Source organism: Dysidea avara, chromosome 13 (genome assembly GCF_963678975.1).
Source record: "Dysidea avara chromosome 13, odDysAvar1.4, whole genome shotgun sequence".
NCBI classification, from domain to species: Eukaryota; Metazoa; Porifera; class Demospongiae; order Dictyoceratida; family Dysideidae; genus Dysidea; species Dysidea avara.
In genome coordinates this window covers 7,679,214-7,699,791 of record NC_089284.1, presented here as the reverse complement: position 1 = coordinate 7,699,791, position 20,578 = coordinate 7,679,214, and the positions used below count along the sequence as shown (strand labels likewise).

Sequence of the window (20,578 nt, the reverse complement as noted above, 5' to 3'; positions counted from 1 at the left end):
AGAGGAGAAACCTGCAGAAGATAAGCAAACTGAAGAAGCAACCAAGATGGAATAGACACTGCTGCTCAACTCAACTGCTGAACATTTTACTATTTTGATTTTGTAGTTTAACTATCAAATCATTGTGTACTGTTGTAGCTGTACTGTTCCCTCATGTGTGAAGATTATCAAATAATCAAATGTTCATGATCATTAATGTGTGCAAGATCCAAACTGGCTCAACTAAATTATTTGCTGATGCCTAAACTATCTTGATTTCTAAAGTTAAATTGTGGTCAAAATATAGTATTCAAACTGATGTGTGGAGAAATTGCTTAGCAAAAATTTGGACCTTGCACTTCCTTTAGCGGGTTTGGTATACCACCACATATATATATGCATAAACCAACAGGCTTCATGTACAGTTCAAAAATATATTTATCATGCACTTACAATCAAATTTTTATATGGCCACAAAATTACAAAAATCGTCAAATGCATGTTACTTTTTCTTTGGTTTTGTTTTTTGCTTGGTGCTACCGCTGGCTGGCGCTCTCTTGTAGTTAAGTACTTGTTTGGGTGGTCCAGTGTCCGGCATGGCTCGTGATGGTAGGCTCTGTTCCACATTTACTGCTTGTTGTTGCTGCTGTTGAAATACAACACAGAAATATCATTCACAGCTCATCACATCATTGGCCTACCATTGAGCCCCGTGACGGATTGAAAGGGTGATCTTGTGGCGGTGGTGGTGACTGTGCGCCCAATGATCGAGTAGGTGGAGGCCCAGCTGTGGGTTGCGAATGCATGCTCTTTGGTGGGAGCGACTGTGTGACAGCACTAGGCTCTCTAGAAGAACGTGATCCTTGCTCATGTAGCTGTCTAGCAATTCTCTATAAAGTACAAATATAACAACAATGAGCAAGGTTATACCATTTAAAATACTTTAGTACAGTAATTACCTCACCTTTGAACTAACCAAAGTATATGTTTTTTCAAATAAAAAGTTCAGGATTACAACTATAACTATTAACAACAGGCTAAGAAAACTATTATCATGAACTCTGGTACTAAAGATAAACCACATGTAAATTTTAAAACCATAACACAGATATTACTATACTGGCTTTTAAGGTCAGGGTTTGTCCAATCATCTTTCTTTTTTATGGTATAGGGAGGGATGTAGCCTACACATGCAGCACAATACAGTGACACTGACTTGATGTCTCTTGCACACTCTACACCAAATTACGTATAAACAGGTACCAACCTCATCTTCCATCTCTCGTTTTCTTCGCTATAAAACAAATATACATTTAAGTTAGTGAAAATAGACTGCATACCTCTGCAGCAATTCTGTTTCTCTCCATTTCCATCCTTCTCATTTCTTCTTCATGAAATCTTCTAGCCATTTCCTACAGAGCGAAACAATCAAACTAAAGTAGACATGCTTGGCTGTAGCACTCTACTATACATCATTTACAGCAAGCATGTGAACACCTTGTTGTAAAGGATCATGGATTTTGAATGCTCACAACTTTGGTAGTATAAACTGCAAACACGGGTGCTGTTAGTAAGAAAATGATTTTATCACTCCCTGATTCAGTGACATCAACTCCTAATTGGTCTACACAGAAGTGGTACTTTGTCTAGAGATGAGAGTGGCTATGGAGACACTTACTGCAACCCAACTATGGGATCCCCCAGACCAACCAGTCTGCAGGTCAAGAAGCTCCATTATTGTTATCTCTTATTCATCAGTTTAGCACTAACAGCACTGTCACAGGTAAGAAATCCTTAATAGCAGTGGGTTAGTTTAGTTAGTCAGACTGTAGAAAATTCCATTGAATAAAAAAATCATAGTAACCTATTGGGAGCATTTCAGGATGCAGAGCTTTCCCCAGCAAAATACCATATAGAGGGAAACTTTGGCGGGGGTAAACTCAAACTTTGGCAAATAGCAAGCTAAATTGCATTTGGCGGGTTAAACTTTGGCGAATTTGTAGCGAATCGCCAAAGTTTCCCTCTATACAGTAAAGTAGAGGAGTAAAACTATCAGTTTGCTACCAACATCAAAGTCAATTTAATTATATACATTCCTTTTACCACATCAAAAGAATTTTGAGTAAAGTAGAGTGGTTTAGGGAAGCCCCTGCTGAAGGCACACTTTTGGACCTGGTTATACCTTACTCACTAACACTACCAAGGCACCATGAAGAGAAAGTGCTAACCTCCATGAACCCTAATATACAGTACTACCATATTGTATGATGAAAGGCAAGATTGTAGGTCAACTACATAATGTCAAGTTTATTAACTCTGTTGCACACTGTCAACTGTAATATTTGCTCCATGGTACAAAAAAAAACAGTTTTGAATGCAGCACGAAGATGTACATTATGCAGCTAGAATACCGTATAGAGGGAAACTTTGGTGGGGGTAAACTTTGGCAAATGGCAAGCTAAATCGTATTTGGCTACATAAACTTTGGCAAATTCAAGCTCAATCTATAGCTATAAAGATGCTAATCTCAGGCGCTACGAGTAATTGGCGGGTTAAACTTTGGTGAATTGTAGTGAATCGCCAAATTCGCCACAGTTCCCCCCCCCCTCCCACCAAAGTTTTCCTCTATACGGTATTCTGGAGTATGCATGTAAATAAAGCTCAAGATAAGTTGAACATCATTTCAATGTCAAAGTAGGGTTTTCTGTGGCTGCTAATGTAAAAATTTTGGAACTCCATTTTGAAGCAGGCAATTACGGCTTCACAAAATTTAGCATTTTACTCTCAGTGTCCCTTGCTTAACCCATGAGTTCATAATATATATATACTGAGGAGAGTATCCTACTCTCATATACCCCTGTAGAAGGGCGTATCGTGAAGTTATGACGTAGCACTTCTGAGTTTGTCCATTTTTCTTTATATAATTAATGATGTAATTAGTTGAACATGGTATTGATTGAACGCGTGCCTAACAATGTTGGTAGCAACCAAATTAACTCCAGCTCTAAGTGTTTCTCACCGAACTACAATCGTTCCTTCATGGGTTAAGACCGCTTCGTAGGCATTTCTTGCTGGGCCATTCACAAATACGGCTATCCTGAGTGTGGCGAGTGTGAAATGGTGCTTACGATTCTTGCACTTTTACAGCTGTTCATATGTCACAAACCACAACATCTTATTGTTACGTCATAACTTCATGATACGCCCTTCTACAGGCGTATATGAGAGTAGGACACTCTCCTCAGTATATATATTATGAACTCTTGCTTAACCACATTATTGTAACTAGTTAGCAAATTGTATGAATATAACTACCGTTTGGGAGTTTCTCTTCTTGGACAAATGCTGAGCTGACTGCCCAGAACCTAATCTTAATCTCTTTTATACCAAAGAGGAGTGAAGATGCATGGTACAGAGTATGTTGGTAGCTATGGCTTTATAAGCAAGCCATTTTCCAGCCACCAATACACTGATGATTTGGTGTATTGAAAAGTATCCTGGGACTTGGGGAGATAGTGTATAACTTGATCAGTGTGTGTTGGGGTTGAGTTTTGGATGACACAAAAAACCACCTGGCTACCTTAAATTGATTAATTTCAATAGGTTTGATTTAAATGACGCAAATGCAAGACATCAATACTGTTCTATTAGGATATTTTGATCATGTGTTTTTCACTAGTTTGGTGTTAGGGTCATATCTACTTGATCTCTCATCTGAGTCTCATTCTGCTAAACAAGTATATGACTCAGTGACAGTGTGGCACAACAAATCACACTATAGACTGTATCTGAAGAGCCAAGAAATGAATTATAATGCACTGCCCACTTCACCACTACAACTAGCAGGGATGTACAGTTGTGGTCCATAACTATCATCGTACGCCGCCATGGTTCATTGGATGATGGCGCTGATCGCGCACACTCTCTACTGCACAAAAATCCTTACCATCTTTGCACGTTTCAGATTTTTTCTTTTTGTGGTTGGTTGCTATATTAGAGTATTTTCATCTCCTAGCATATAAATATCATGTGACTGTTCTATTAGAATTTCTGACTGCTCTATTAGACTATCTCAATTTTTAATGGAATTGCAACTGGTAAAGCTTTATGATTGCTTCAAAATGTCAACATAATTCCTGACTATTATCATTGTCGAAATTATCTGCAGGTGATTTGATGAGTTACTAAATAGATATTCAAATGTGTTTATATTATGCCACATAAACTTAATTGTTAGTTTCCTAGCATCGCTGTTTTTCTTACCTCATCAAGGATTTTTTTGCACCACTGGTGGCTTAGTGCAGCCATCCAGTACCTTCTAAAGTTAGTACCTTGCTAGACCAGTCTAAGAAAACTACATTCTGAGTTATTTTAGCTAGCTAATTCAGCTATCTAGTTAGTAAAAAATAAAATAAAAATCTGCTCTCCTGCACTGGTATATTGAATGTAGGATGAGAAACTAATAATTAAGTTTATGTGGCCTTACCATTACTTTTAAACTAAGATGTAGAGACCCCAATCCCCCCCACCCTATTTTAATGTTACTCATAATATTATGATAAGAGTAGCTATGGCAACTTTACTACTCTAATAAAGCATTCAATGTGCACCGCTTGTCATGCATCACTCTATTTGACTGCTTTATTAGGGTAGCATATATCATATATGTAATTGTTATACCACGGCTGTGAGGGATTTTGCTGATATATACACCCAAACCCCAAGAGGTAAGGGTGTATATATCAGCAAAATCCCGATGCAGTCATGGTATAAGTGATATATATCACTCAGGGCACACTCACCTGATAGTTACAGAGCACGCACCCTATTTGGTTTATCTGATGATCAATTGTGGTTTCAATAGCATGGGAAAATAACTCTCAGAACGTTATTCCTACGTAACTATGTTTCAACACAAATTTTGATTGTGGGATTACGTTATTCCTACGTCAATATGTTTCAACACATGTCAAGGAACTTTCGATTGTGGGATTGGTTTTGGGGTATAAAGGATCTATGATTTTATACTACATCAAATCTTCGCTATTGTGGCAGTAAGTTACTACATTAAGTTAAGTACTTGCTGCTCACCTAGTTGTCATATTCTTCTTGTTTCGTGGTCTACTCAATGGCTGACAAGTAGAAATACACATCCATGCATCACCCAAGTGATCGTTTTACAGATCATCAGTCTTAGAATTTAGTTACTGTCAAATAATCTCAAGATTAGTCAGGATATGACTGAAATACACGCTCTCTCCCTTGGGAAGTCACACATATATTTCTCCTAAGTGTGCTATAACTAGAATCTTATTTTTTTATGAAACTGCAGGTTTTCTTACTAGTAAAGCTTTATCCATGCCAAGTTGTATAAAAAGGTGTGGCTTTGGGTAAAAAAAGTTGTGAAATCAAAGGTGGTGGCCATGAAATGGCTGCAATGATGTTAATGATAACACATTTCATTTAAACCGGACTTTTGAAGGCCGCACCCTTTTTATACAGCTTGACTGTTTGCATGGATTTCACTTCTTTTCATATTTTTAAATATCCCAAAGCCAACCATAAACTGGCTTTGAGGTTTGTTTTTACACACATCATCGTTCTTCTTATCTGCAGATATTGATATAAGACCTACCAATACAGAAAAATACCTACCGATCCAATACCAAGACCAAAGGATCTAGTAATGCAATAACCCTAATCCTGATAATTTTGTGCTTGCTTATTCATGGCTATGGCTGTATTATAGTGTTTGCAAAAACAAAACAAATTCCTTCCAAGTTACGTAGATATGCATGACTGTACTATTTGTCTATTAGGATCTTTATTCTGCAGTGACTGTTCTATTAGAGTATCTTGATTTTTCATACAAGTTGCATTTGCCAAAGCAGCAAATCCAAATCCTGCACATTTTATGCTAGAATATAATTTCCAGCCTGGTGTCACAACTTCTGCTAGCATAGCACTTGTTATGATGACGAATGGCATGAGTGGGTCTTAATCCTATCCCACTGATCGGTACCAAAATGGATATAATATCAGCTCTGATTTGATGGAATACTAAAGAAATTACAATAGTATAGTACTGCTGATTACTTTTGTTATACTCTAATAGAATGCACATTTTTCGAGGATTTCTAATAGAACACACATAGAATGATCTAGATTTTCCATTGGTAGATCTATAAAATTATGAACTTTTTACTATTGGTAAATTTTAGCTAGAATTTTCATTTTAAGGTAGAAATTAAGTGAGGTGAACAGCCATGATAGGCACAGTGGTTTAGGATTTGGGTGTTCAGTATGGTTCGAACGCTGGTAAGTTTCCCCCCTGACATTTTTCATGCACATTTCTTTATCCCACGGTGACTGTTCTATTAGGGTATTTAGACCCCTGCAATTTACAGTTGTTTAGTTTATGCCTTGTAACTCTGTATGCAATTTTGAACTACAAAAGGTTTGAACTATGATGGATAACTATACACATACCATTAAGATGTTGCTATAAGCGGTTTACTCTGTAGGCATGACAACAAGTTGGCTTTTTTTAAAATGCAAATAACTGTCCATACTAGGGGTGGGCGATATTTCAATAATATCGAGAAAATCACTGATATTGATATGCAAAAATGATATCGAGATACACTGTAATGAGCACAATGTGTTATCCTTGGTAAGTATGATGCAACATCTTGTACAAAAAAACATCATGGGTACAGTTCAGGCATACAATACTAGGTATTGACAACCAGCTACTATGCAATAAATCAGCATTCTTGGGATTTGAAAATAAATTGGACAGGCAGGTCAGTTGGTATGGACTAGTTATGAGTTATTTAAGAGACATATTGCAATATTAGTAGTTATTGAGATAATATTATCAATATTTGTTTTTTTGAAGATATTGCCCACCCCCTAGTCCATCCATACCTCTACGACTATTTATCAGATTTGCACCAAACTTGGTACGTGATTTGTTGTAATACGTTCTGAAACTGTACCAAAGCTCAAGACAATGGAGCTACGCATTTGCATTTTATAATGGTTTTTGTAAAGTGTGCAAAAGAATAATCTAAGCCCCCCCCCCCCCCCAAAGAAAGAAAAAAACAAGATATTAAGCCAAACTTTGAGGGCTCATATTGTGGGGTGCTGAAGGTGAAGGGTGTTTCCAGTACAAAAACATTCCAATTTGATAAGGGAGCACGGAGCTATGTATGCATGAAAATTGTACTTTCTCCCTGTAAATATACTCACGATGTGGTGTGCCAGCTTTCTTGGCCGCACGACACACTACTGTGTGTCTTGATAACTGCTTCAAACTATCAGCATAATTCCTTATTATCTAAATTATCTGCAGGTGACTCGATGAGTTACTAAATAGATAAAGTTTACAATTCACACCACTGGCCATGCACAATATAAAGAAATGACATTGTTCAGTTTAACATTATCTGTCAATTCGCAAACCCACAATTACACATTCCAGTTTACCTCATCATCTGCGATGGAATCTTCACTGGGATGAGTGTTTTCCTCCAGCTTCATCTGTCTGATCAATTGCTCTGACATCTGCTGTTCACGCTCCTTCTGCTCTATCATACGACGTTCTTCTTCCAGTGATACCTGACGAGCTACAGTGTCATGAAGACATGAAGAAAGAAGGGCCTGGATTGTAGCTGCATACCTATTTTGGCATCCATTTCTTCTCGTCGTTTCTGCTTAAAATATTTCTTGTCTTCCTTCTCTTGTATGGTACGAGCTACTTCCTCATCATGAAGACTCATTGCCACTCGTTCTCCTTCTTCCTACCATGATGATTGAAAACCCACAATTAAACAATACATTTTCGTAACTACAATTTTAATTACTAGCTTTATAACATGTCTTATCACATTGTTATCTTTCATTATCAACCCTATCAATCGCTGAGTAAAGTCTTCCAGTTGAAGGATTGACTTGATGTACATGCATAAGCTAGAGCATTGAGTCCTCAACTTTTAATAAATTATGGGTTATTTTGTAAAGAAGTGGGCACCACATAAGCAGTGCTCCCACAGGAAAAGAAGTACCCTAAGTGGAGATATGATATTGTGTCTGTTTCGTGATTGGAATGTGCAAATGCCATTGAGAGTGGAACAAAAGATGCCCAAGTGTTCTGCATACAGTAAGTTTCAATCTATTGCAATTCACAAGAGAAACTTTAGCTAGCAATAGCTAGGTGAATAAATATAACTACCACAATGTTATAAATGATGTGGCATGTAGGACTACTAACTGAAACTGTACATGATAACCAAGGAGTGCACCATGTGTGTGAGCCCTTTAGAGAGCAAACCAGAAAGCGTAATGAAAGTGAAAGCATGTTTGTCGTGCTGAGGTGAGAGTCGTCTCCGACAGGACAGCGCATCATTGTCCATGCTGCTCGCAGTGTGACGGGATTCGAGTGAGAGTGCACCTGTTGTGACCCAAAAGATGGTGAATTATGCCTGAATAGGGTGAAGCCAGTGAAATATTATGTGCTATTTCAATTGCATATAGGGTGTACATTTATTCATTTCATTTGTAAAACATCGCACACAATTCATCAAATTGTACACATATTACTGACAACAATTGTGCGTTTCCAATTCTTTAAAAAAAAAATTAAATCCAGTTTTCTGGATTATGTCAGTTTAAGGGTTAATTAAACACTTTTATACCCTTGTACAAATAATACCTTGCTTTTAAACTAAGAGGTAGAAACCCCCACACTCCCCTCCATCCCATCAACCCCCCCCCCCCCCCCCCCCACACACACACCCACACACAACCCAGACATAACACATGTACCTTATATGATTACAGCACAAATAGCTAACTAAACTTTGTGGTCAATCATTGGCATAAGACTGTATGCAAACATTGCCAGGATGTGTACAATATGAATGTTTACCCACAAATACAAGATACAGAAAGCCAAATACGAAAAAATTATTTCATTGTGTGAATTATTAATGAAAGGTTCCTTACCATCTCACTGAAGTGCGCTGCGTGTGTGTGTTGTGGTGTGTGTGTGTGCAGTGAAAAGTAATACAATTACCCATGAGTAGGAGTATGTGTTTGCATCTGTGTGTGAACTGGTACCCCTACAGAGGTTTACATCCCAGCAGGCTTTATACAATGGTACATGCTACTGGAGGTCCTCTGGTTTCCATGTAGCTGTGCCATGATCATTGCTACTTCACACCTTTGCCTCCCATGATCGTTTTGGAAAGTCGTATACACACTTTTCTATCTCCATACATCCAATGTATGGCACAGCATGCACCAACTAACACATTCACTCTGTTGAATACACACCCATAGTAGGCGACTACATATGAACACTGAAACCATTATACAGTACGTCATATACCAATACCACAAAAGGACTATAGAAATTATGGGTAAAGTGTTTAATTGTAACTGTATATGGTATGCTGAACAGAAACCTTTATAAAAGCTTATATGGTGCATTAAAGGCTTACCTCCATTTCTCTTTGTCGTTGCTCTTCTTTGCTAACTTCTTCATGAATCTGCTGAGCAACCCTTCTGTCATGTTCCTCCCTATATGATGTGTTATATTGTATCTATGCTGTAACACGCACGCACGCACGCACGCACGCACGCACGCACGCACGCACGCACACACAGTACAATACAGCGGTTTCAGCACATCTTGCAATTCAAACGAGTGGTTGCATACGCATTTTTATAGTTAATGCATCTGGCACTATAACGGTGGTGGGTACTCAAATCAGGCCTCAGGCTTCTTTCTGTATACACGACAATTTCATTGTCAGCCCACTCCAAGAACAGTCAATTATAGCACACAAACATGTGCAATCACACTACACCTTTCATACAAAAATTGCAAGAAACTGCTGTACCATAATTATCACCACGCCCATATACCCCATACATGGGATAGCCAGTCTACATCAGGTACATAGAAACAACATGAAACATCCTACCAGCCTAGCACTTACTTTAAGCGTTTTTGTTTTATTTCCTCTTGGTAAATCTGATTTTCTTCTTTCTGCAGCACCGTGGCCACGCTGGAATCATGCCTGGCTGTTCGCCTCAGCTGCACGTTAGCATTAAAGTGATCTTCATCTGCACATGGTTTGGCGATACGAAACATGCTTTACAGTAACGATATCTGATTACTTACACTCTTGTTCTTGCAACCGATAAGCTAGTGCCCCATCTTCTTTCTGTTGAAAATCTTTCTTGACTAAATCACAAAGACTAAAGCACTTCAGATACACTGTACGATATTATGATCACCTTCTCCAACGCCAGGAAGATTTTCTGCGACCATCGACATCTTTACTGGAGTACAAAAACAAGACTCGACAAAACAACATAGGGCTTTCAATAGTGGAAGAAACTTTCGTGCGATTAATTAGAGAAGATTTCTATTTACAAGCTCTAGTGCCTACTTCATTGATTTTTATTCTTTATTTGTGTCTTCTTTGTTTTTACCAGTGAAGAAGTTAGAAATGACGGAAACTATGAATTTCGGACCTGAATGGTGAGGATTGTTAATTTTCCTTTTTGTGTTGAGAGTTGGGAGTCGTTCAATGGCTTCGTGCACATTGAGGCAAATCCAGTCTCGTGCTGCCTGAGAAAGCAGCGTAACTTAACCGTTTATCGAACGTAGTTGGGTACATATAGGCTGTGCATGATTTAGAGTGATTAAGGGGTGACGTTTTTTGTCACCTTGTCAGCATGTGTGTTTTGACAGGATGAAAAATTCACCAGGCGCCAATCAAATGGGTGCGTCAACTCAGAAGACCCCCACCACACCTACCACTCCAAACTCTGTGGGCTTCAGAAAGTTTGCTCTTGCTGAATTCCGTTATGGGAAGGAAGATATGTTGACTTTGTATGCCCCCGATAATTTAAAGCTCTCCAATGATGTAGTTCGATCAGTGTCCCTAATAACTTCAGAAGTTGTTATGCCGATGGCTTTTCTGCCGTTCACTGAAGAAGAGCAGGTAGAGATACAATTTGGTATACATCTAGTTGATGTTATTTGTGGTGTAGTTATTGTTTGCTGGCTGTGTGAACAGTAGCAACAGTTTACGGCTTGCTGGAAGAGGGGGTGGGCCCCCAGCAAGAGGTGGTCGCGGTGGTAGAGGACGAGGTGAGCAATATTTTGTTTTTGTTATTTTGGCACAAGTACAAAACCCATATCTGAACATTTTAAGTGCCAGTCGATCTTAAAACTTTTACATGGGATGGCAACATTTTCTCTGGACAAAAATTTTGTTATGACACTAACTTCAAAGTGTATGTTTTGTTTCTTCTCTCTAAATGCTCAATACATTGCCATATACCTGGAAGTTTTATTAAGAGATTAGAATTTGAGGGGGGGAAAACTACAAATTTGTATAGCATGAAAGTTTTGTAGGAGAATCTTATTCTTTGCCAAATTAGTTTCCAAGTATTCCTAGCTTATACCTAGTACTTGCTTTGCTGTTTGTAGTTGTCAGGGAAAGGTTTCATTCAATTGTGGTGTATGTCTTTGTGGACATGCAGCCTGTTGATCCTTATATGGATGGCTTTTGATAGACAGTTGTCTTGTGTACCATCACAACTGTAACATTGCACTGTAAATGTAAAATGAAAAAATTATTAACGTTTGTAGTAGTAGTAGTAGTGTCACATGCTATTCATGTTCAGACTCTGTTTAAAGTAATGTTGACTTATAATGGGTTTGTGTTATCCGAATGAATAAGTATTGCTTGAGTAGACACTCTGTCATACTTGTACACTGATGTATATTCACCACATACAAGATGTGGACATATTCATGTATGATTCACTGATCCTCAGCCTTCGGGCCTACGGCTCTCGGGCTTTTGTTGTATGTATCAGCAAATCCCTTGCAGTTGTGTATACGTATGTGCATAGATTTTGCACTTGTACAAATATGGCAGGCATAACAACGTCTTCGTTTCAAATCCAATATCGTGCAATAGCCATACACTTTGTGCTCAAGGAGTCAAATTTTGCAACTACAGTACACTGCCCCCTTAAATGGGCAGAGCCACCTCAAGTCAATACAATATCCATTTGCAGTGTTTATGACCATGTCATGCTTTCCACTGACTCTTATTTTTCCCAGCCACAAGAAACTAATGCAGTTGTGGATTAGCACAGGCCTAAAAATTGTTGAGAAGAATGACTCTATTTGTACTCCCTTTATTTGTAGTTGGGGCTGAATTTTGAGGTTGGAGCTTCACCAGCTCCTCTGCAGTGCTCCAGATGTTATCCTCACCTCTTTTGTGAGAGCACTCATGCATAAAATCACTAAAAAATAGGTATCAACTACAGTACTGTAGATAGTAATTAGCTACATTCACTGGTGAAAGTTGATACTTGAATCTCTGTACTATTATAGTTACACTGCACATGATTTTTCTTATTTCCCTAACTGGGTAAGTTTACAACTCTACAAAAAATGGTCTTTATAAGGGGTACAGTCTCCAATTCACAAAATAATAAACTTTGTGGTGTTGAAAATGACATGAAAGTCAGACACGTATATAATTTTAAGAACTCCAATACTAGGCCACCCATAAGATTGAAAAATTAGTAGAGTTGATTCTCATGATTTGTAGTAATGTGCAAATTTTGTAAACTTTTGCTGTGTTGGGGCATACCTGACATGGGTGTTGTGGTTTCACTGAATTGTGTTGTCTTTCTCCACCTTGAAAGAAATCCTTTTAAAAATCCTACAATAGGTGCTTGGAGTCAACAGCTTTTAACCTGCAAATTGTCATAGATGGTACCATGCCCAGAACTGCCTTCTGCACAAACAGTTTGGTAGTTGGAGACATTTCAACGTACAGGTATATCTTTACACAATTTTGACCCATTACTGGAAATGTTGGGCTACGTATGTACATATAGCTTGATAGCACCCTTATTAGCCACTCCACAAGCAGTAGTCTCTTGGACTGTTCTTAGTTTGTACCCATCAGTGCTATTATAGCGTAAGCCAGTGATCACCACAGCTGTCACAATAGCTGGTCTTAAGTCTAATCACAGCATCAGTAAAATAGAGTGTTTGTTCCTTCAGAGGTTCCACAATACTTTTTACTTTCTTATAGAAATTTGTGTGGGCGAGATCAAAGGGAAAAGTGTACTTTAAAGTTCATAAGGTACACTTTAGGGCAAACAGTGCTTTATTGCACCACAAAGAGTGCTTTAATTGTACAATAAAGTACTCTTTGTGGGCAATAAAGCACAGTTGCCCACGTGCTTTAGTGCAGGCTAATAGCCCACGGCACTCACACCTGTATGACTAATCATCCAAGTCGGTGAAGGCTGATAGCTCTTGCCATGCTGAGTGGTCAATCACCCTAGCCAATATGAGTTCTACCACTGGATTGTTTTTATAGACATACCTAAATGCTTTGATGATGGGTGGGAGAAGGTAATGTTGCTGTTATGTTTGTTAATGTAAATGGACAAGTCCTGGAGATATCACGGAAATACTTCACCATGTGACTCACAATAGAATCGATTGTGGGTTGTGACCAAAATCTGCCAAAATATGCAATGAACGTCTACTATGCCAAACTATGGTGAACTACGCATGAGTTACTTTGTTAAACTAGTTTGTGTGCATTTAGACTGCTAATAATTCATGCAACACATGTTAATTACAAGTCCTAGTGTATGGTGAAGCTACACGACTAGAAAGTTCCATAAATGATTTAAAGCATTGCCTTGCTCGTGCTATATGAAAAATAAAGCACTTGGCGCTTGGCCTCGATGCAACTAAAGCACTCGGCTTGGCCTTGTGCTTTATTAGCATCTCGGCTGTGCGCCTCATGCTTTATTTTTCGCACTCACAGCAATGCTTTAACATATACATAGTTTGGACTGTAAGTGGACAGCAAGTGATATCCCAATTTTACATGCCAATTTTTATCATCAAGTTTGCTTTGTTCAAAAGTTTTTTTTTGTCATTTACATAGGTCGGGGAAGAGGAACCAACGATGGAGGCTATTACCACAGAAGCTATTCTTATGAAGAACATCCAGGTGGTGGAAATGGTGATCATTTTAATTGGCAGTCAGATGGTAACCGTGGTGGCTATGAGTATGGACGTGGTCGTGGTGGGGGAGGCAGTGGCGGGAATCGTTCTGGTTGGAGTAATAACAGTTGGAGGGGTAATATTAATAGTTCTGAAGAGAGTGAACGCTGGAGTAGTGGCACTAGCAATCGATGGCCGCCCCCTAATTCTGGTGAGTGTGTAATGTAGTGTGTGTGGTGTAATTAATTTTGTGGTGTAGTGGTGCGTGTGTGGTGTTGCATGTGTGTTCTCAGGTTACCATGCTTTATTGTCACTGTCATATATCAGGCAACCAACATCCAGGAAGATCTGACAGTGGATGGAGGAGTAGGGACGAGTCGAAAAAGGACAGTCTCTTGCCAGAGTGGGCCCAGCAAGATGGCACCCACAATACAGAAAATAAATCCACCCAAAAGGTATGTAGTTATACTGTATGGAGGGAAACTTTGGCGCCGTTAAAATTTGGCGAATGACCATGAATTCGCCAAATTTTCCCCATCCAAATATTTTGCTGGTGAAGAAAATAGCAAACCAAGCCTCGAACTAATCAATTTTTAACTCGACCAAGGGCATCACGCTAGAGCCCAGCCTCCCTCACTAGGTAGCTAGCTACTCAGCTACTGTAAACGTGGTATCCTCAAACTCATGCACCTTGAAACGGGTGTGACAACTAGCGAATCCTACCATACTGTACAATATTCACTATTCCAGAGGGTGTAGATCTACTGTTAGTTGATAGCTGACTCCAGGCGTCAAAGAGGCATGGCACTCCCAGTTCTTGCTTCAGACACAGCAATTAATAATCTAATTAATTAAACAGGACGTGCGCTTTGCTAACAATTCGCCAAATTTTATTTCGCCAACAGTGATATTTTGCTTGATTCGCCAAATTTTTCCTCCAAAGTTTCCCTCCGTACAGTACCTGTCATAATAATACTGGAATACACTATTGCACATGTGTAGGAAAATAGTAGTGAAATGAAAGAGAAACCACCTGATGAAACTGTTGTTGTTAAGGATGAAGTGACTGATAAACACCCTGTTACAAGAACTGAGGTTAAATTAGAAGAACGTCATCCTGTGTCAACAACTGTACCAAAAGATGCTAACACAGCACCTCCAGTTGTTAACAGTAATGTTGGGGCACAGGAAGCACCAATCAACAAAGCAGAGGACATTGAATCTGCTAGAACTTTTACAGAAAAGAGGGTAACTCCTCTGGAACCTGTTGTTAACAGTATGAAACATTCCGCGCCGAAAAGGGTAGCAGAGTCTAACAGTAGAACAAAAAGAAGTCTCAGTGAAGAACCTATTTCACCTGATGGATTTACTCACTTTGAAAAGGTATGTAGCGTTGTGCAGTATAAATAGCATGTCAATGCATGTTGAGAGTGTGAGCACTTGTGGCGCAATCGGTTAGCGCGTTCGGCTGTTAACCGAAAGGTTGGTGGTTCGAGCCCACCCAGGTGCGACTTTTTTTTTTTTTCTTTTTTTTACACCTTTTTAATTCACCTTTTTTTTGTGCAATCCTTTTCCATATTACCTTTCCCCTTACTTATTACATCTGTGTTTCAAGTCTATTTTACTGTTTTACAGGCAGCTGAAGACTTACTTTTAACTGAGGTGAGTTAAGTTGGAGCCTGTTACTGCTACTTACAGCTCTAACTTTTAGGAGGAGGAGACTCCATCTTCCAGTCCAACAGTCTTCAGCAGCAGCAACCCTCCGGGACACACCATCTCAACAGCCTACCCTTCCACAGCAAGCAGTGCTCTCACCTTCACAAATAACCACATCAACTCTTCACATCCCTTAACCAATGCCATCCCTTCTGTTGCATCTACCATCTTGCAACATAATGCAAGTAAACCAGTCAGTTTGCCCACACCGGACCGTGGTGTGATTGCACTAGAGGAACTTTTCACCTGGTATTACCAGGACCCTGATGGAATGGTTCAGGGACCGTTCACCAGTGGTGAGATGAAGGAGTGGTTTGATGCAGGTTACTTTACAATGGACTTGATGGTGCGGAGAGCATGTGACAATCACATGTTACCATTAGGTTTGTCTTAGTGTCTACGTTAATTGGTTCATAGTGGGAAGTTTTTTATATGTTAACTTGGTGAATTGTACAGTATATCAAAGGACTTTTGTTATTTAAACTTAGTTTTATTGTAATACACATATAATTCAATGGCAAACTTTCAGCATGTGTCTATCCATACGTGCATGCACTGTTTTCCTTGATTAGGTCAAGTTATTCAAATGTGGAAGAGGATTCCTTTTGTCACAGAAGGGAAACAACCTCCTCCTGTTAATGTATGTTACTAGCTGTTTTGGTGTTTTAAAATATTATATTGGCACAGATAACCGAGCCATTCTGGCAGACATTAATACAAAGACAACCAGTAAGTGAATTTGTGTTTGTCTGTGTCTTTGTGTTTGAAATACATTGGTTGTGTGTGTGCGTGTGTGTGTGCGTGTGTGTGTGCGTGTGCACGCATGTATAGTGTTGTGTGTTGTGTGTGTTCTTTATCTGTATCTCTACCATGCAGGTATGTATGTCTGTGTTTGTGTCTGTTGTATGGTTATTTGCAGTTATCTCATCTTCTGTCTTGTTGTCTCATTTAGATGTTGTTTCAACAAAGACAGCATCCACAACCGCAACATTTATCACTTCAGACCACAACTCAACACTCATCCACCGCCAATGATCTCACAGCCACTGCTGAGTCAATCTGGGGCCGCAGTCCTATACAGGAGAAAGCTCCCACATCCTCACAATGGCCCAATATTGAAACTGTGTGGGAACAGTCAAATTCAAAGTATGTGATGCGTACACCACAGACAGGCACCCACACACACGCATGCAGCACACAGAATTCTCTTGTAATAGTTTTTGCTATTCTCTTTTCCATCCTCTCTCCATGGTACAGCAAACATTTGGGAAGCAAATTAAGGTTTAACTATAAATGTTTATACTGTTACCAAGTTGCATATACTCTTAATTCTGGCCTTTCTCAGTTTGTACTAGTTCAAAGTCATGGGGGGCCTTTGTTAGTTGGTACTGATTACTTTATTGTTGTGTTACCTTCTCTTTAGCTCTCAAGAGGAACTGATCAGACTAAAACAACAGCAAGAAGAACAGTCCAGGAGAATGGAGAAGAAGAAGGAGCGAGAAAGGCAGAAGAAAGCAGAAGAGGAACACAGAAAGAAAGAGGAAGCACAAAGAAGGTGACAATTAAAAAATGAAAGGAATCTTTTAGAAGCAGGAATAAGGATTATCCTAAGATGACATCACTATTGAATAGCTATGGGAGTTTTGAATCATTGATGTTATTTGAATCATTGGGTGTTATTCAAATGTTTGAATCATTATTCAAACAACAGCTAGTTCAACACATTGAACTGGTTAACATAGACAGTAAACAACTTTCACATAATTTGCCCTGATGAAAAGGAAGGACCAAGCATGTCTGTCATTTTAATAGGGAAGCCAATGTCGGCTTTAAAAAATGGACTTTAGTAAGTCTGAGTAAAACATAATGACCAAAAGATATTTAGCTCAATTTTGAAATTGACCAATGGCTGACTTATTTCTGGTACTCACTAGTGAGTATGTAAGATGAATGTGGTACAGTTTCTACAGACATATGTGCACGTTCAATACCGTTGCTTTCATTAGTATTCATGTCTTTTCTTGTCATTGTAGAATGGAAGAGGAGCTAAGAATAAGGCAACAGCAGGAGTTGGAAGCAAAGGTTTTGAGGGAGGTGCAAGAGAAAAAAGAACGAGAACAACTCAGGCTTATAGAAGAGGAGAGAAGACGTAAAGAAGAACAGGAAGCAGAACTGGAGAGAGAAAGACTACGGCAACGGCAGGAGAGATTAGCTGCAGCAGCAGCCACTGAACAAAGGAGAATTGAGGAGACTAAGAGGTTACAGCAAAGAGAAGAAGAGGAGAGAAGGCTAAAGGAACAGCAGCAAGCATCACTGGAAGCACAACACAGGAAAAACCAACAGCAGCTACAGCTGCAGCAGCATCAGCTTCAACAACAACAACAGCCAGCCTGGTCTATGGTAGGACCATATTCTAACCCTTCTCAAGTCACCGGAGGAGCCTCACTGTTGCAGATACAGCAACAAGAAGAAGCTAGAGTTAAAAAGCAACAGGTAAAGAAATCATTTGTAATGTGTTGACACATTTCTGGCATGTACAAACCTGGATTGTCTGTCTACTAGGAATCCTATAGTAGATAATATATAGCATTGCTTTACAGAGCACAAAGTTAAATAGGGTTGTTTCTTTTTGGCAGTGCACTTCATTTACACTATCTTGCACAATTGGAAGAAAAATGGTTTTATTTATCTGTAAGCAGATGTGTACAAACATTTCTGGCACATACAAACCTGGATTGTCTGTCTAACAAGCTAGGGAACCTTTCATTGTACATACATATGAAACATTCTTTACAGTGCACATAAAGTTGAATAGGGAGTATGTATGTTTTAACTATTTTGTGTAGAGTAGATACTTATTTAACCAGTAATGGTATTGTTGTCTTGTACAATAACTATTGCATTAATGTATACAAAACTCAGGTTTAATGGATTTGTTGTTGTTTAATTTACAGCTGCTGCGAGAGCAACAGTTGAGAGCTCAGCAAATGGCTGCTGCCGCAGCTCAGATGCAAGCTGCGTCAGGGGGATGGACAGGAGTAGGCCAAGGGTTAGTGTGTAGCTGTTAGAGGCATTAATCCATTGAAACACATAAAGCATTTTATTTCACAAACTGACATAATCAGCTTTACCACCATGCAAACTCTCTAATTGATCATAAAATATGATGTTAAACTAAAATTCATGTAATATTTCTACATTATTGTGTTATAGAGTAGCGACTTCACCAACAACTGGAAAATCATTTCTTGAGATCCAATTGGAACAGCAAAAGACGGTTGAATCAAATCCTCCCCCTGTCCAACGACAGGTTTCAGCACCTGGGTTTGGATCAGTGTGGAGCAACCCTGGGACTAGCAGCACCAGTAGTCATCCGCCACCAGCAAGACACAACAGTAGCAGTGGAACAACGACAGGATGGCAAATTCAGCCAGGCACTCCTCAGAGGCTACCGAAAATGAATGAAATGGATGACGACTTTTGGGACCTGTGCATGAAGGATATTCCAGCAGCACACCGTCCATCTGCCTTGCCGCAATCACAAACAAGGACCTCTGTTTCCAAAGCCAAAAAGATGGAAAAACATGAGGTACAGCTATGCTTACAGGTCAATAGCTAAACAGCACATGTGGCTACTCTTAGGAGAGAATTCGCAACATCTTCTCAACGCCATTAGCGATAGCCAGTGATGCTTTAGTGGAGTGGTGTGAGCAACAGTTCACTACCATCCAGACAGAGCTAGATGGTAATTACTGTTGTTTAAAGTATAAACATTTATTCATACTATTGACTTTGTTTAAACACAATACTGGTGCTTGTTTAGGGCCATTAGGGGAGGCTTTAAATAGCAATTTTGAATCTGTATAAAATGCAGTACATATATATATACTGGAATGACCATCTTTGACTATGACTGACTGACTGACTGACTGACTGACTGACTGACTGACTGACTGACTGACTGACTGACTGACTGACTGACTGACTGACTGACTGACTGACTGACTGACTGACTGACTGACTGACTGACTGTTTTACAGATATGAAAATAAAAATATTTAGGAGTCATAGGCTCTTCTCCCCTAATAGGAAGTTTATTCAGTCTTGTACATACATGGCTTTGATTGTTATGTACTGGTTTTTCCCTTGTCAGCTGCTACATTTGTGAACTTTCTACTTCAATTTGAGTCTCCTTATGAGGTGCATGACTACATCAAACTGCATATGGGGGATTCCCCAACTACCCAAGAGTTTACCAGACAATTTCTTGAAAAGGCAAAACAGTGTAAGCAGCAGAAGCAACCAACTAGCTCAGCACAACCAAGCAGTACGTCACAGGTAAGGATGAATAAGCGTGTGTAGTGTGTGTGTGCGTGCGTGCGTGTGTGTGCGTGCATGCTGTCATGTTCCTCTTACTCTTACAGGTGGCGAAACCCAAACCAACACCACAACAACAGGCATTCCCCCCTCCCTCATCTACCATGGTACCTAAACAGCCCAGCAGGCAAGACAATATCGCTAACAAAACAGCTACCAGTGTAGCATCGGCAGCCACAGCAGCTGGAGCAAATGGAGGAGGAAAGAAAAAGAAAAAAGGAAAGATGCAGAAAGTCGACCCAGCATCTATCCTAGGGTTCAGCGTTAATGCTGCAGAGAGACCTAATGCGGGGGAAATCCAAAGTGTTCACGACGTTCACTGACGAAGACACAAACTTGTCACAGACTGGACACCAATTTTCCCAGAATTTTAAAATATATATTATACAACGGTGAAATGTCTATCATTATAGAACTAGGGCTTGGTCTGTT

The 20,578-nt window shown here is 39.4% G+C and overlaps 2 protein-coding genes and 1 non-coding gene across 4 annotated transcripts; 2 read left to right on the top strand and 1 right to left on the bottom strand.

Moving 5' to 3' along the window:
* Window positions 1-370: 370 nt before the first annotated feature.
* On the bottom strand, window positions 371-10,429 carry LOC136242549 (coiled-coil domain-containing protein 50-like). 2 transcript variants are annotated; one of them, XM_066033996.1, is made up of 10 exons: window positions 10,288-10,429; window positions 10,172-10,234; window positions 9,987-10,113; window positions 9,486-9,564; window positions 7,664-7,784; window positions 7,471-7,610; window positions 1,320-1,391; window positions 1,247-1,273; window positions 681-869; window positions 371-625 (listed from the first exon to the last, which is right to left on the bottom strand). In XM_066033996.1, exons 1-10 carry the CDS (start codon window positions 10,325-10,327, stop codon window positions 482-484), a joined length of 1,002 nt encoding a protein of 333 aa, XP_065890068.1. In that variant the 5' UTR covers window positions 10,328-10,429; the 3' UTR covers window positions 371-481. The 2 variants fall into 2 exon arrangements, with proteins under 2 accessions (XP_065890068.1, XP_065890069.1); XM_066033997.1 differs by having other exon boundaries at window positions 371-622.
* On the top strand, window positions 10,386-20,548 carry LOC136242495 (GRB10-interacting GYF protein 2-like). Its single transcript, XM_066033926.1, has 18 exons — window positions 10,386-10,534; window positions 10,748-11,000; window positions 11,050-11,149; window positions 13,995-14,264; window positions 14,381-14,508; window positions 15,056-15,436; window positions 15,689-15,715; window positions 15,765-16,152; window positions 16,342-16,409; window positions 16,457-16,498; window positions 16,722-16,915; window positions 17,193-17,324; window positions 17,803-18,262; window positions 18,724-18,818; window positions 18,983-19,358; window positions 19,412-19,514; window positions 19,923-20,107; window positions 20,194-20,548. The coding sequence occupies exons 1-18, from the start codon at window positions 10,503-10,505 to the stop codon at window positions 20,467-20,469; spliced, it is 3,510 nt and encodes a 1,169-aa protein (XP_065889998.1). The 5' UTR covers window positions 10,386-10,502; the 3' UTR covers window positions 20,470-20,548.
* Trnan-guu (transfer RNA asparagine (anticodon GUU)) lies at window positions 15,490-15,563 on the top strand. Its single transcript has one exon. It is a non-coding gene; the product is annotated as a tRNA-Asn (tRNA).
* Window positions 20,549-20,578: the final 30 nt, after the last annotated feature.

What these genes read in the sequence shown, in the direction of transcription:
- LOC136242495 (XM_066033926.1), top strand. Translation starts at nt 10,503, where the DNA reads ATGACGGAAACTATGAATTTCGGACCTGAATG. An exon ending in CAATCACATGTTACCATTAG is followed by an intron (nt 16,153 to 16,341) that starts GTTTGTCTTAGT and finishes TTCCTTGATTAG; the next exon opens with GTCAAGTTATTCAAATGTGG. An exon ending in AACAACCTCCTCCTGTTAAT is followed by an intron (nt 16,410 to 16,456) that starts GTATGTTACTAG and finishes ATATTGGCACAG; the next exon opens with ATAACCGAGCCATTCTGGCA.
- LOC136242549 (XM_066033996.1), bottom strand. Translation starts at nt 10,327, where the DNA reads ATGTCGATGGTCGCAGAAAATCTTCCTGGCGTTGGAGAAG. An exon ending in TCTTCCTGGCGTTGGAGAAG is followed by an intron (nt 10,235 to 10,287) that starts GTGATCATAATA and finishes TTTGTGATTTAG; the next exon opens with TCAAGAAAGATTTTCAACAG. An exon ending in ATCCGTCACGGGGCTCAATG is followed by an intron (nt 626 to 680) that starts GTAGGCCAATGA and finishes GTATTTCAACAG; the next exon opens with CAGCAACAACAAGCAGTAAA.